The sequence below is a fragment of the Salvia miltiorrhiza genome, chromosome 5, assembly GCF_028751815.1.
Source record: "Salvia miltiorrhiza cultivar Shanhuang (shh) chromosome 5, IMPLAD_Smil_shh, whole genome shotgun sequence".
NCBI classification, from domain to species: domain Eukaryota; kingdom Viridiplantae; phylum Streptophyta; class Magnoliopsida; order Lamiales; family Lamiaceae; genus Salvia; species Salvia miltiorrhiza.
In genome coordinates, this window is record NC_080391.1 from 31,004,317 (window position 1) to 31,021,117 (window position 16,801).

Here is a 16,801-nt window from a genome sequence, read left to right on the forward strand (position 1 = left end):
TCCCTGACCGCTTTGGCTTGCAACTGATTTTTCGAGAAATCTCTGATGATTTCGTTCAATTTACCTTTTCCTTGGTTTATTATAGTTGTTGATGCTGACTCCATTGTTCCACTCTTCATAGGGCTTGAGGAGTTGTTGAGTGGGTCGGCTAGTGAGAGAGGGTAATTTGGACATTACACATGATATACCAATTTGCAGCACTATTTACCAAACACAAGAAAACGCGTAACACACTTTTAACCTTCTATTATCAAACGAAACATTATACAACATAGCCCCAGTCCACTTAATTATTTCCTTTAGTTTGGGTAAATTGCATAAACATTACCCACTAATCAAACACGCCCTTAATCATCTCGTTAGCAGCATTTACTGTAAAGTATCTAAAACAGACAAGCCAGCACATGAGAGTAATTAAAATGGTGGCGCTGGTACATAATACTACAAGACTTTCATCAAAATAAAATGTGTCTTTCTTCAGGTACTCGGGAAACATACAGAAGGAGCGCGAAAATGCGCGGTTATTCGAAACATGCTTATTGGAAATAAATGCGACACAAAAACATGGAGAAAATAAGCAGACAAATCCCAAGTTATTGAAGAATTATCGACAAATTAAATCAAGCGGCAACACGCGGGATAATCTTAATACCACCGATGGTGACAGCGTCGCCGTTAATCTGGGGAACGATGGTGACCACTATGGAATCATCATCGGCAATATTAATGTTCTCGTAGAGTTCCTTCAAGTTCAAGCGAAGGTCGCTTAGGCTTTCCTTGGCCCTAACCCTGTGCGGCAGCTGCGTGAACCCCCCAGCGTACTCTGCCCTATCGAGCTCCTCTGGCTTGTCGTCTTCATCATTCACGAACACATCGAACCTCACGAGCTTGCTGTTATCGCTCACAATCTTCTCCAGCACAAGTACTTCGTCGGCTTTGCCTTTGGTTGGTTTGGGCACCAAAACTCTGGCAGTCTTGGTGAGTTTGAGAGGGAACACTTTGTTTGGAGTCTTTGCCCTTTTGGAGAGATCTCGAATGTTGACTGGGACTTCCTTCTGAGCGGGCCTGTAGGCCATCCATGGAGTATCGCTGTGTTGATACACGTATCCCATTTTGGTGTGGTCCAAGCAATCCCCGACCTTGACGCGCACCAGGTTCTTCTTCTCGTCGTAGAACATGAAGGACGCGTTCTTGAAATCTTCCTCATCGATATCCTTGGAATAATCGGCTGGGATACTCTTCCATATCGACCACATTCTGTCGACATTAGCGTGATGGGAGTAGAAGGCAGGGTCCCTTCCGGCGGAGTAGAAGTTCCCCATGTCTTCGCGGAAATCGTTGGCCGGGTTTCCAGTCCACACGTGGACGCCGGTGTGTGAGCCTCTCTCTGAAGTTCCTGCTAAGGCGCCGGCGGGGGGCGAGTCTCCAGCACGGTAAGGCTGGCCCATGAAGTCGGTGGCGGAGCTCACGCTGCCAATCATTTCACTGTACATTTGAGTGAGATTATTGGAGATAATCTGTACAGGGTCGGTGACGGGGGGATTGGTGAGGGTAAGGGTAACGAGGGCGGGGTTGTGATGCGCTGGGTCGCGGTTAACGTCGTAGAGAGACGAGCTCTCGTTGTCGAAAATCTGGGGCAGCTGCATTCCCTTGGGGTTGTCCCAGTCCCAGTAGGGCAAGCCGAAGGTGGGGTCGCCGATCAGTTCGCCCAAGATCCTCTCGTAGAAATAGAGGTACCACCTGTGGAAGGGGAAGAAGGTCCAGGAGTTGTGAACCTGGAGATCGAGGCCGGGGAAGCCGACCTGGTCGTAGGGGCCGTTGCAGTAAGCGCAATGGACGTTGGCTTGCTGAGTGAAGCCGCGGGGATCGTCGGGGTCCGTCACGTCCAGCTCCCTCATCTTCGCCATGGCTCTCTCGTATTTGGCTATGTAAGCTGGTGTAAGCCTGTGCGCCGCCGGCCTAATGCGAGGCTTGGTAAACGCCGGGAGCTTGTAGTCGTTCTGAACGTCGGTGAAGGGAGGGCAGCAGTTGACGTCGAGATGCACCACCTCCCCGTTCTTAGTAGTAGTCGCACCTTCAGGGTCGCACGTGCTGAGGTCAGGAGGTGAAATGGGAAGTGCCTCAGCGTTGCGGCCGGGGATGAGGCTGCTTGCGCCGTACAGACCACCCAACCCAAGCAGCATGTTTCTGCGGTCTACACGACCTCCGCCGCTGCTGGTGCATGACACCTCAAAGCGGTGGCTCCGCCTTGCCTTGCTGCTGGCCAGCTGGGAGGGCTTGGGAAATGGGGGAATGCGGGGGTTGGTAGCGAGCACCGTGAGTGAAGATGGAAGAGAAGCCATGCTTGATTGAATTGATGCGTTCGTTGCTGTGGATGCATGTCTTTATATAGTATTTCGGAATTGCTAGCTAGCTAATACTATATGTTTTAATAATTCGCCTCTCCTAGAGTATCTAATAATTTATAATTAACTGATTTCATGCAATATAATATAACCCACGCAGCATCATTTCTGATACTAATAAATATAATATAACCCACGCAGCATCTTCGACCAGCGAATCAATTACATAAACTAATAAGTTAACCTCTACGCCAGTCTTCCTATACATTAATAGTGTACAGAATATAATAGTTTGGGGCAAAATAATATATACTTATTTTAAATGAAAGATAAAATAATTAAATTATATCTATTTAGAATTTTTTTTAGTCAAACAGTAGTATATGTTGCACTGATCCTTGACTACTCGACTCGCAATGGTTGAGTATGTCGAACATTAGTGCATTTTTTAAGAATGTTCGCCCACTAATACTCTATTGCTCGACTCGCAATAGTCGAGCATGTCGAGCATATATTAGTATATTTACTGCTAATGCTAATGCTCAACTTGCATTGGTCAAGGTCGTTGCCTCGTTTGATCATGACGCCCAGCCTTGTCGTCGGCGCATGTCGCCTCGCCACGTCACTGCCGTGCTAGCTCTTGACCTTCTATTTCTCTCGGCAAATTTGCCACCTCCTCATCCATTTTTATAAATTGATTGAATATTGTGAGTAGAACAAATGTTTCATTTTTATTGCAGTTTTAATTTGATTAATTTAATTGATCGAGTGGTGGGTTCAATAATGACAATCCTGATAAGATGTAAAATTGAGGATTAAAATTAGGTGGGTTGTGAGAGTGGAATAAATATTCCACTTTTATTGTTGTTTTAATTTGATTAATACAGTTGATTGATGAGTCTAGTAATATCAATATTGGTAAATAAGAGAAAATATTAAGAGTTATAATTAGTAAAATATATACTTACTAAAAATAGAAAAAAGAAATGAGTATAATTTTTGTGAATAAATCAAAATTAGAGTAATTTTATTCATAAATATAGCCTCCATTTTACTTTTTATACCCTCATACTTTAATAAATAATAATAAAACAAGTAATAAACTTATCAATATTTCACCCCAAAATTTAAAACCTCCTAATCTAACCTTATACCCTTTACCTCTCATTTAGGGATAGAAATGGGCCGGATCTGGACCGATTCCAGCTTGGTCCAGATTCAGATCCAAATTCTCTTAGTTAGGTCTAAATTCGATTCAGATCCAAGTTCAAACCCATGATATTCACAAGGTCTCGAGTCCAAATCTCGATCTATATTTTTTTCCTTTAAAAATTAATTTTAAATTAACTAAAATCCAAAATAATTCATATAAAAAAAAAAGCATTGCAAGAATCTAAAATAAGCAAGAACACAATAATTCAAGTACCAAATAACATATTTGTAGACTAGTATACTAATACTTCAACTACATATTAAAATAGCCAATTTTTGTAGTCTTCAAAGACGTCTTCCATGTTGATGATGATACTTTCAAGATCATTAATATATGAAAGGAACAAATAACAATAGATTGAATATTATTAGGGTTATATATATATATATATATATATATATATATAGGGAAAGACTACCGTGAAAACACTTCTTAAAATAAAAATAAAAACGTTTTTCAATGTACGAATATCTATCTTGCTTCCACATGGCTTAAAAGGATTCTCTGTTATTATTTTTATTTATCTTGATCCAATGGCTTAAAAGGATTCTCTGTTATTATTTATATTTATCTTGATCCAAATAAATTCTTAAATGGAGAAACTTTAAAATTCATAACTTATTGCACTAAAGGTTTTTTATATCTATCTTGCTTCCGCATTTGTGTGAGACTTCTTGCTGATAACTCTTCTGGCTATCAGAAAGTTCTCTCACCTCTATGTTTTTCTTTCTCACTCGAGTAACTCTTTTACAAGCTACTGGAACTCACTTGAGTGTCTTATCATCTTTTCAGTCTTATGTCTGTCTTCCTCAGTCGAAAGAAAAGTTTCAAAAAGCCTACTGGTGTATTCCACCCCCCCCTCCATACACCAGTTCTATAGCACTCCGGGACCCAACAATTGGCATCAGAGCAGGTTGTTCGCAAGAACAAATTGCTTTGACCCGGTTCTACTTAACTAGATCTTCTTTTTAACTGAGTGCTACGTGAGTTGCTTTACTTGTCTTATTTGCTTATTATGGAGACTAACTTTAGCAGATCAATTTCTTTACCGACGTTCTATGTGGATAACTATGAGAAATGGAGATTCAGAATCCGAAACATTCTCACCGCACAACATTGCAGAATGTGGGAAGTCATCACCAATGGTCCAATAATGTACTTCAAAGGAAATGGTGACCTCACAACAGAAGAAAGAAAGCAGGTTGAGTTAGACAATCTCGCCAAGAACATCATCTGTGGCACCGTACCAGACAAGCACCTGATGAAGATCGTGAAGTGTGAAACAGCCAAAGAGATGTGGAACACTCTTGAAGGAATGTGCATCGGATCAGAAGAGATCAAAGAGAATATGTTGTCAATCGCATGTCAAAAATTTGACAACTTCCAGATTTTGAAGAAAGAGACAATCGAAGAAATGGAGCTAGATTCAATCAAGTGCTCAACGACATCCAAGCTATCTCTAAGGACAAATACAATCAAAGAGAAATCAACGTGAAGATTCTTCGTGCACTACCAACAGGCGACTGGCAAATTTATGTTGTTTCTCACCAGAACAAATCTGGATTCAACCTTCTATCAACAGGGAAGTTGTTCTCCGACTTAAAGGCGAACGAATTCGACATCAATCGAAGAAACAATTTAAGAAGGACTGGAACATCTGACGAAGATGCTCCATTAGCATCAAAAGGAGCTGCATTAAAACCATCATCAAAGGAACAAAGAAATAAGTCAAGGAAGTCGACTAAAAATGAAGATGAAGACATTTTCAATCAGTACGCTTTGCTGACTGAAAAATTCAACAAAATGGAATCCAAATTTCAGAGATACAAGAAATTCCAAAAGCGGCATTCCAAAGGAGAAAATGAGGGACACAGGCAAAGACACTCTAGGAACAAAGATGAAAAAGGAAAATCATCTACTCGCGACTTAAGTAAAGTCAAATGTTTTGAATGTGGAGAGAAAGGTCACTACAAAACGGACTGCCCAAAGCTCTCTTATTCAGAAAAGAAGAGACTAAGAGCCGAAAGAGATAAGAAATATGGAAGAGAAAAGGCAGCAATGAAGGCTGAAGATACTGATGATACTTACTCATCAACAGATTATTCCTCAAGCTACCCAACTGGATCAGACGAAAGCCAAGCACTTATGGCAAAGGAGGCTGAAAGCTCATCAGACAACTTCAGAGATCGCTATGACTATGAAATCTACGAACTAAGAATGAGATCCTTGAATATTGGATCTGATGACTCCTACGTTTTCCCAAAAGAAAATGAGAGTCCCAAATACTCATCTATAGAATAAATAAGTCCTCTAGCAGTTGGATTAGAAGGCAAGTAATGAGAATTATCTTTCCTACCTATCTTTTCTCTCTCTGATTTTTCTCCCATTTCCCAAGTTATCGGTTCTACTGTTACATTGCCAATTCACTCATAAAATTATAATTTCCAGTTGGGTCCATTACAATTGGTATCAGAGCGCAGGGTTTGCTTGATTGAGCGAAATTCTGGGTAGTCATGGCAGAGGCTACGTGGTTCAAGGATTTGCAAGATACACAAAAAAAATTAGAACAAATTTTCCAGGCTGAGACTATGAAGAGGATTTCGGCTGAAGATAGGATGAAAGAGAAGATTTTTTCAGTTGATGGGAAGATGGTGAACATTGATAGAAAGTGTGAGCACTTAACTTCGATTTTAGCAGATATCCAGCTACAGCTGCTGAATTTGGGCAAAAAACATAGTGGATCTACATCAGGAGGATCTGTCTTCGGCCATACTCCTCCTCCACGCGATGGTAAAACTCCATGATCTACTACTTTTACTTCGAAATTCACATCTGAGTCACCTTACACTACAAACACAAACCACAAGGTAGATTTCCTGAAATTCAATGGATCTATCCCTAGAGCTTGGATCAATGTAATACATATTTTAAGCTCACCTCTGCAATGTCTGATGAACATATGATACAATTAGCCATACATAATTTTGAGGGTAAAACACTGTTGTAGTTTCAAAATTTTGGCTATGAGAACATGTTGGACATTACTTGGGAGCAGTTTTTGGATGTTGTGGCTGCTAGGTTTGAGGATATTTATGAGGGCCGTTTGATGAAGGAGTTTAAGAACTTGAAGCAAACAGGACGTTATAATGAGTATGTTGAGAAATATGAAGAGTTGAGAGCTTGCCTACTGTTGAGTAGCCAAATCAAGTATTCAGAGAAATACTTTGTGGTGAATTTCATCAGTGGACTATCTAAAGAAATGCAAAGTTTCCTCCTTCTTTTCAAGCCACAAACTCTAGAAAAAGCTATTGATTATGGGCAGAAACAACTTGTTACTCTGGATGCTTTGGCTAAGAGAGTGAGGTCTGGGTCCAAGTTTCTTAATACTCAAGGTGGTGGAGGGTATAAGAAGCCTGAACCGGCTAGTGCTCACAAATCTAACAACACCTCCAAAGTTCCAATTAAAATACTGACTAGTGCTAAGATGGCAACAAGAAGGGAGAAGGGTTTGTGTTACAACTGTGATGACCCATATGTTCTTGGGCATAAATGCAAATCTAAGGTGTTTTATATATCTATACCCGAGGAGCAGGAGTTAGCACAGATGCAACATGAGAAGGAGTTTGTGGAGATGGAGACCCATGGTCCACAGGTTACTGAGGATTTTCAAGTATCCTTGAATGCTCTATTAGGGAACACTAGTTCTAAAATAATGAGGATGATTGGAGAAATATGAGGTCATAAACTACAAGTGCTTATTGATATTGGGAGTACTTTGAGATTTTTAAAGGAAAGCACAGCCAGGAGTTTGGGTTGTAAGGTGAAAATTGGAGAACCTTTGTTAGTGAAGGTAGGAAATGGGCAAAAGCTGGTTAGTCAAGAGGTAGCTACTGACTTTAACTGGTTGGTTCTCTCTGAGGTTACTAAAAAATGAAGGGTATGATGTTATTCTAGGCAGTGATTGGTTGGAGTTTGTTACACCAATCACCCTGGATTATAAGAAAATGACTTGTGTTATTACTGTGGGAAGTAAAAAGGTAAAAATGCAAGCAATCACTAATTCTACTGAGTGTCAGGTTATTTGTGAAGTCAATCTATACTCCCTACTACAGTATCATTTAACTGAAGTGGAGGAAATTTACCTTATCACTCTTGTTACTCCACAGCCAGTATCTAAGTCTATCTTTAAGCCTTTATTGGCATAATACAGTGATGTTTTTGTTGATCTATAGGGGTTGCCACCTGAAAGAGGAGTAGAACACCATATTAGACTAAAACCTCACAGTGAGCCCAGACATCAACATCCATACAGAACATCCCATACCCACAAGAATGAGATTGAAAGAATAGTAGGAGATCTTCTTAATGATGGGGTTATACAGAACAGTAGGAGCCCCTATGCTGCTCCAGTTATTCTACTTAAAAAGAAGGATGATACTTGGAGAATGTGTGTGGACTACAATTATTTAAATTCATTGACAGTTAAGCATGATTATCATATCCTTATTATTGAAGAACTGTTAGATGAGTTATCTAGGGCAAAGTACTTCTCTAAATTGGACTTAAGGTCAGGCTACTTCCAGATTTTGATGAATCCAGCTGACAGATATCTCATTGCCTTTAGCACTCATCAGGGCTATTATGAGTTCCTAGTCATGCCTTTTGGGCTATGTAATGCCTCAGCTACCTTCCAATCTCTAATAAATAGAGTTTTCCATGGGTATTTAAGGAAAAGTGTGTTGGTTTTCTTTGATGACATCTTAGTCTGCAGTGAGACAATGGAGGAGCATATGGTTCACTTAAGACAGTGCTAGAATTGTTGAAAGCACATACCTTATTTGCAAAAAAGAGTAAATGTCAATTCATATATAGCCTCCATTTTTGGTTTTGGTCATACCTTATTTGCAAGAAAGCACATACCTTATTTGCAAAAAAGAGGTGACAAAGATAGGGTTTAGGTTTTGGTCTTCATCTATTCTAGGAAAGATATATTTATATATATTTACAACAAAAGAGTAATTCTATTCATATATAGCCTCCATTTTTCTCTTTATACCCCCACACTTAAAAATAATAAAACAAGTAATAAACATATCATTTTACCCCAAAATTAAAAACCTTCTAATCTAACCTTATACCCTTTACCTCCCATTCTCGGTCTTCTCCAGAAAAGCTAGAGCAATAATTTTTTTCTATCCCATCCTATCTTTTGATCTTTTTTCCTTCAAGGATTTAACCAACAAATCTCTCTCACTTCTTCCTTCTCCCTTCTCGATGTTTTAGTTGTGAGTTTCACATGGAATTCACCTTGATGATACGCACCATCGACACATAAGTAAATACAACACTCGAAAAATAGCTTATTATTGAATTTGAGGGCTCAAACAATTAGAAGGAGCAAAATATTCAAAGATATATTCTACACACTTCCATATCCTCCATTTCAAATGGATGCATTGAACCGGTCAGAGCACTCGGCCTTTACTTCTTGATAGAGTTTAATGTGTTACTACCATTTTGTTACCATCATTTTCTTCTTTATATATTCACAGTATCATAACTGCTATAAAAATAAAAAATTTGAGAAATAAAATAACTATTAGAATTGGATATTAATTGAGTCCAAATTCTACTTGCAAAACCAGCTTGTAAGTGGAGGGATACCTCACAATTATAAATTGGTCCATGCCTCTTTCTCCAATCAATGTGGGACATTTTAACACGCCTTCTCGGGCGCAGCATGGACTATCCCAAACTCCATATGCTGACAACGATATTAGAGAGGGGGACATTATTGGATTAGGTTGGTTGTGATATATACCATATAAGAATTGGATATTGGGCCCAATTTCACGTACAAAATGGCTTGTAAGTAGAGAAATACCTCACCATTATAAATTGGCTAGCTCATGTCTCTTTCTCCAACCAATATAAGATATTTTAACAATAACTTTTCGTTAAACTTATAACCTATGAATCTGGTGTTATTAATTCAACGTATTTATTTTCTTCATGTTGGTTGGTGGGACTGGTTTTGTGCCGGAATGGACCAAGTATGGAGTATGGTGACTGCGATGTTTTGGTGGATTGGAGCTCGTTTGAACTTTGGTGTTTAGCTCAGGGACTCTTTTGCAATTTCGGAAAGAGTCGTTGCAACTTAAATCTCAACGGTGTTTTAATTAGGGTTTTCTTCTTCTTCGTTAAGACTAATCTACATCCATTTTTCTGGTTAGTTGAGAGAAACCTTTGTAAAGAGAGAGTTTTATATTTTTTGATCTCTAGTCGTGTTTCTTGACATCTGATTGTGTTGTACAGTAACTCCGGCGATAGTTTCCGGTGAAATGAATAAGAATACATCTCACCCTCCGTGGACGTAGCTTTTATAGCCAAACCACGTAAATCGCGTGTATTGATTTTCTTTCTTCATTTTTGGTTTTGAATTTATAGAATATTGTTTACACACCAAGAGCCTGATGGAGTTTTGGGTCGCGCAAGGTCTGCCGAAATCTAATTTTTAGCTTAAAAAAGGCAATGCTTTACTTCCATTTTAGCTTTTCAATTTAAGTAATATTGATATTACAGTTCCACCCCCAAAAATCGTGTTTTTAAGTGAAAATTCGTATTTGGACGAAAAAAAGGCGGGCATCACGCTGGCGGCAGCGCACTGGGCCACGTTCGGCGCCGAGTGGCACGGCCGAAACATGCAGCCGTGCGCCTAAGCCGCCTTGTCTCCCTAAATCAGCTAACTCCACATGCAGTCCAGGCACGCGGCCACGTGCGGTGCCCACTCGACCTCCATGGCACGCGTCCCTGCATACGGCCACGTGTCTTCGCGACACGCGAACTTCCCGACGTCCGTTCTCCTCCTTCCGACATCCGATTTGAGCTTCTTTTGCGCCCATGGATTCGTATATTCATGAACTCTTCTCATTTATCATCAAAAGCTTCCTAAAATGAGTCCAAATATCTGTAAAAACAGCACAAACACGGACAAGTAGTCTATTTCAAAAAATAAACAAATTCAAAACTAGACAATTCAACTTTCACTAGCAAAACACTCAATAAAGCACTATAATGATGTAATCTAGGAGTCAAAACGCATGTAAATCAGTTGTCGCGGCAGTGAGGAGTAATAAAGCGGTGATTGACTCATTTTCATATTATTTATGTGAGTGGATAATTTTTATTTTTAATATAATAAATAAATCATTTTCATATATTGACTCATAAATTAAACTAGGACAATGCTGACAAATAATGCACATGTAAAAACAAAAAAAAATATGTAACACATAATTACTCTTCATTTTACATATGTCTATGCAGCTTATAAGGGTTAATTGTCTATAAATACATGAACTATACCTAAACTTTGATTTTTAACCAAATCTATTTTTTCGATCAAAAATACATAAACTTTTATTTTTTTTAAAATTTGATCTGAGTCGAAAATTTGTCGGCTAATAACTTGATTGTCTGAATTCCGATGGGCAATCTGAAGGTACCGTTGAGAAGCTTTTGACGTTACCTTTCTAATAATACTTATATACTATATTATTGGGTTTTGTTACCGAAAATGGTAAAAAATATGGCACAAAAGTTGATGTCACGAAATTCTATATATATATATATATATATATATATATATATATATATATATATATATAGAGAGAGAGAGAGAGAAGGGTTCAACAGAGAAGCTAAATGTTGTGGAGAATAGAGAATTCGTAAAATAAAAACGAACAGATCTATAATTTTAATGAACAGATCAATGTACCGCATGAACAACAATTTGCCCCGGGTTCGAATCCTGCTAGTGGCGAGTTTTTCTATATTTTTATTAAATACGTTTGTTCATTAGTTATGTTGATCTGTTCGTAAAATTTATAGATTTGTTCATAATGAATAAAAAGATAATTCTCTGTTGAACTCAACCCTATATATATATATATATAGGGTTGGGTTCAACGAAAAAGGCCTAAATGTAAGAAAGAAGAAAGAAGTAATCTCATCCGTTGATCTTATCTAATCTAACGAACATGGTTTATTCACGCCATGTTCAACGGATTTTTTCGTTGAACATTCGTGAACATATACAATATTTTTGGGGGTTCTGGGTTTCGAACCCCCATATGTTCAACGAAAAAATCCGTTGAACATAGCGTGAATAAATCATGTCCGTTAGATTAGATAAGATCAACGGATTAGATTACTTCTTTCTTCTTTCTTACATTTAGGCCTTCTTCATTGAACTTTAGCATATATATATATATATATAGGGGAGGGCTAGAATAAAAACACTCTTAAGTGTATAAAATATAAATGATTTTCAGCCCTTAGATCATCAAGATCTACGGTTGATTCGTAACCCTTTTGGATGAATTCGAGGTCCTGAGTTCGAATCCCAAAGGTAACAAAAAATTATTTTTCACAATTCGTAACCATGTTGGATGAATTCGTAACCATGTTGGATAAAATTCGTACATTAAAAAACGTTTATATTTATATTTTAAGAAGTGTTTTTACTGTAGCCCTCCCCTATATATATATATATTTAACATTTCTAATTACAAAAACACAACAATATAAGTATCATTAGAAAGGTAACGTCAAGAACTTTCCAACGATACATTCGACTTGTCCATCGGAATTCAAACAATTAAATTATTGGTAAAAAAATAAAGTTAAATTTCAAAAAATTAAAAATTTATGTATTTTTTTGATAAAAAAAATGAATCTAATTAAAAATCAAAATTTCGATATAATATATATATTTATAGATAATTAATTTAAACTCGGCTATTTAAAAAAGTTGAACAATCTGTGTAACCATGTGAAAATATATCCTTACAGAATCAAAAGATCAACTTGATATATTAAATTAGTGCATGACTGTATGTGAGTTCCCGTAATATGATTCCATTCATGCATGCATGCAGTATTATATTATATATTATGATCAACCTGAACTTATCAATTCTTTCTAAAAAGTTTTTTTATGAAGGCAGAGAGTTTTTTTAAAAAGTTGTCTCATGTAAGCTATTTGGTTTTTGACAGCAAACCAAGCATTTTTGCAGTAAAAGCGCAACACACGCTCAAATATATTACTAATTAGCGGTTCCCAAGGTGACACCAAGCGATGCAAACTTTAATTTACGAACAGTGAGGTCTAGGGTTTAAATTGCACCGCTCCCTCTCCCCCAAATCAAATAATAATAATAATAATAATAATAATAATAATAATAATAATAATAATAATAATTAGCGCAACACACACTCAAATATATTATTATTATTATTATTATTATTATTATTGTTGTTGTTGTTGTTGTTGTTGTTGTTGTTGTTGTTGTTGTCACATTAAAATAATAAACTCAATTTGATACTCCCTCCGTCCCATTACAAATGTTTATTACTTTTGGATACGGAGATTAAGAAATGTGCAGAAAATAGATAAAGTGGGTTGATAGAAATGATTTTAATATTAGGTATAGAGAGAATATATTGCCAAAAAAGAGAATGTGACATTTGTAATGAGATATCCATTATGGAAAGTGGAATATTTGTATTGGTATGGAGGCCACCAAGAAGGAAAATAGAGAATCATTATTAGCCTCTTTTTTATTTTTTTATTTTGAATAAAAAACCTAATATTTAACTATTAAATAGTATTGACACAAAATAGAATGAACATTCAAATCAAGAAATAATTATAAAATGATTAAAGTGCAAATAGTGTGAAATTTTGACAGTGAAAATTAATCAATGTTCACCATCAACTTAATTTGAATAATTTTTAACCAATTTTGATATGAAGAAATTTTAATGTTCTTGCTTTAACTATGTACAATTATTTATTAAATATAAATATATGATAGATCTAATATGAATTTGTATTAATTGTGCGACGCAACAATTAATACATGTGGTACGAATTTATTTTTTTTCTTGAAGACATGTAGTACAAATTATTACTATTCGTAAAACATAGTGGCCAGTTTAGGCCGAAAGAATCTTCGGGCTGAATTTATAATACCTTTTCCTTGATATCAAATCTATTTTTGGAGAAGATCCTTCATATCAAATCTTTATCACAGCTATATCTTGATTAATTTATCTAATTCTTAATCTATTAATTAATTAATTAATCTTATTTCTGGAGTAGTTCATTTATGACCACATGTCAATGTCTCCCACATATTAACTAAAAAAAATTAAAACATGTTACAAGGGACACGAATACAGATAAAGAAATACTTCATTCGACGCACTGTAAAAAAAAACATAAAAATCTTATTTTAACTTTTACACAGGTTAAAGAAATACATTTTTTCTTCAAAATTATAATCAGTATATAATTATTTATTTTATTTTTATTGGTTACAGTCACAATCTATTCTTTTTACATTCACAGGTTAAATCTTATTTTATTTTTATTGGTTACAGTCACAATCTATTTCAACTAGTATAGATAATTGTTCCTTCTTTTATTTGGATAGAGGGCTGGTCTCCTGTGCGGCGGTCGCATTCTATGCGACGGGTTGACCCGAGCTATAAAATTGATATATCAAATTTTACACATAAAAACATAATCATCGTTTGGTGCAGTTGGTTCTGTTTTCGGCTCACTATCTCTGAGGGGGTGGGTTCTAACCCTCAATTTGCCACATTTATTTCTAATTCAATTTTTTGCTGCTTTTTTTGCTCTTTTATTTCTAATTCATTTTTTTTTACTGCTTTCCTGTATAATGTTATTAATTTTATTGTTTCAATATTTTTTTGTTTATTTTAATTTTGTTTTCAGCTTTTATTATAATGTTTTTTATATCATTTTTCTATATTTTATTTAGTTCAATGTTTTTAAAATGTTATTTATTTCAAGTTATTTCAAAGTAATTTTTGTTATGATGAAAAGTAATAATCAACATGAAGAAAGATAATATTTTTAAAATAGTACATTTCTTTCTCTAAATAATTACATTTTCTAGTAGTAATATTTACTTTCATTGAAAATAAGTATTACTTTTCATATTATTAATTAAAAAGTGCAAAATCCTAAGACATTTGAAATTTAATTTTAAAAAATTAATTTTACATTTCATAATACAAATATTTACTTTCGATCAATATAAGATTTACATTTGTTGGCACAAATATATATTCATATTAATATAAGGATATAATTTCATTTAATATAAAGTATTATATTTTCTAAACCCTAAACATTAAACACTAAACCCTAAACACTTGATTGATTGGATTTATAATATCAAATAAATGACTATTTTCATACATTATAAGTATTACATTTTCTAGACGTAATGTTTACTTTCATTGAAAATAAGTATTACTTTTCCTATTATTAATTAAAAAGTGCAAAATACTAAGAAATTTGAAATGTAATTTTTTTTAAAAAAAATTACATTTCATAATACAAATATTTACTTTCAATCAGTGTAAGATATACATTTGTTGACACACATGTATATTCATATTAATATAAGAATTTAATTTCATTTAATATAAAATATTATATTTTCTAAACCCTAAACACTAAATTCTAAACCCTAAACCTTAAAAACTAAACCCTAAACACTTGATTGATTGAGTTTAGAATATCAGATAAATGACTATTTTCATACATTATAAGTATTACATTTTCTAGACGTAATGTTTATTTTCATACATAATAATTTAGAAACATTATAAGTAAATGTTCTTATGAATAAAAATAAACATTATAGTGAGGAAATGTAATATTTTCTAAACATTACCTTTCATCACATCAATGGTTACTTTTTACCAACAATAATTACGTTTTATTGCTATAATAATTATTTGACCAAATAACTAAAAGTATAAGTTTTCATAAATACAAGTAATAATTATCATAAACAAATGTTACGAGTTTAAATCATTACATTTGTTCAAGTTGATAATTACATTTTATTATGATAATAATTACTTGATCTAATATTGCCTAACAAAAATACTTGCCCAAATAAATTAAAGAAGTGGTAAAACCGAATAAAAAATTGATAAAAATTCCACAATTTAATTTTCATCTAGCAAATCCCCCTAAAAGAAAAACAGCAAAAAGAAAAAAAAAAAAACAGTAAAAAATTATTTTATCATAATAACAATTATTTTGAAATCAATAAAATACCTAAAAATAAAATAAAAAATATTGTAAAAAGAAACAGTAAAAAATGAAAACAAAGAAAAAACTGAAATAAAAAGAATGAAAAACAAACATCAAAAAACCCAAAATAAAAATAAATAAATAAATAACAGTAAAAACGCATAGTAAGAAAAAAGAAAAGAAAAAACTGAAAAAAAAATTAAAAAACGCAAAGAAAAGGGAACAAATAAAACAAATTACATAAAGAAACAATAGGGCCGAATGGCCCTATTCAACATACAACATCAAATTTTGTCCACCATTTGAAAAAACATAAATTTTGGCCATTTTTTGTATGTCATGACTATTCTACCCTTCTCTCTCTCTCTCCTCTCTCTTTCTCATCTCCCTCTCTCTCTCCAGCGGCTCCTCTCTCTTTTTCATCTCCCTCTCTCTGCTCCAGCGGCTCCTCTCTCTTTCTCATCTCTCTCTCTCTCTCTCTCCTGCGGCTGCGCGGCAGCGGCGCCGAGCTTGGAGAATTCGTCGAAGCTCTCACGGCGGTGGTGGAGGATATCCTCCATCTCTCTCTCTCCAGCGGCTGCCGCTCTCTCCTCTCTCTTTCTCATCTCCCTCTCTCTCTCTCCAGCGCGGTGGCGGCAGATCTGGTCTGATGAGGCGACGACGATGGATCTGATCTGATCGTTGAGCCGCCTCCTCCATCGGTCGTCTCCTTCTATTTCAGCCATGGCAGATCTGATTTGATCTGTGTGCTGCACGTATGGCACTTATGGCACTAATTGCCATAAGTGCACACTTCCCCCTAGGGTTTAGATATTCCATTTAGGGTTTAGATTATCCATTTGAGGTTTAGATGTTCCATTTATGGTTTAGATTATCCATTTAGGGTTTAGATGTTCCATTTAGGGTTTAAATGATGTTGTTGTTTCTGTATTTGTACTGCACGTATGGCACTTATGGCACTATTAGTGCCATAAGTGCCCAAAATGATTATTTTACTTGGTTTTATTTTGGAATTCTGTTGGCACTTATGGCACTATTAGTGCCATAAGTGCCAACGAAAATCCAAAATAAAACCAAAGTAAAATCTTGGCACTTATGACA

At 35.4% G+C, this 16,801-nt stretch overlaps 1 protein-coding gene across 1 annotated transcript; it reads right to left on the reverse strand.

Annotated features, from left to right (window-relative positions):
• Nucleotides 1–429: 429 nt before the first annotated feature.
• LOC131026441 (polyphenol oxidase I, chloroplastic-like) lies at nt 430–2,392 on the reverse strand. The gene has a single exon (XM_057956309.1). It carries the CDS (start codon nt 2,340–2,342, stop codon nt 621–623), a length of 1,722 nt encoding a protein of 573 aa, XP_057812292.1. The 5' UTR covers nt 2,343–2,392; the 3' UTR covers nt 430–620.
• Between the last annotated feature and the right edge of the window lie 14,409 nt (nt 2,393–16,801).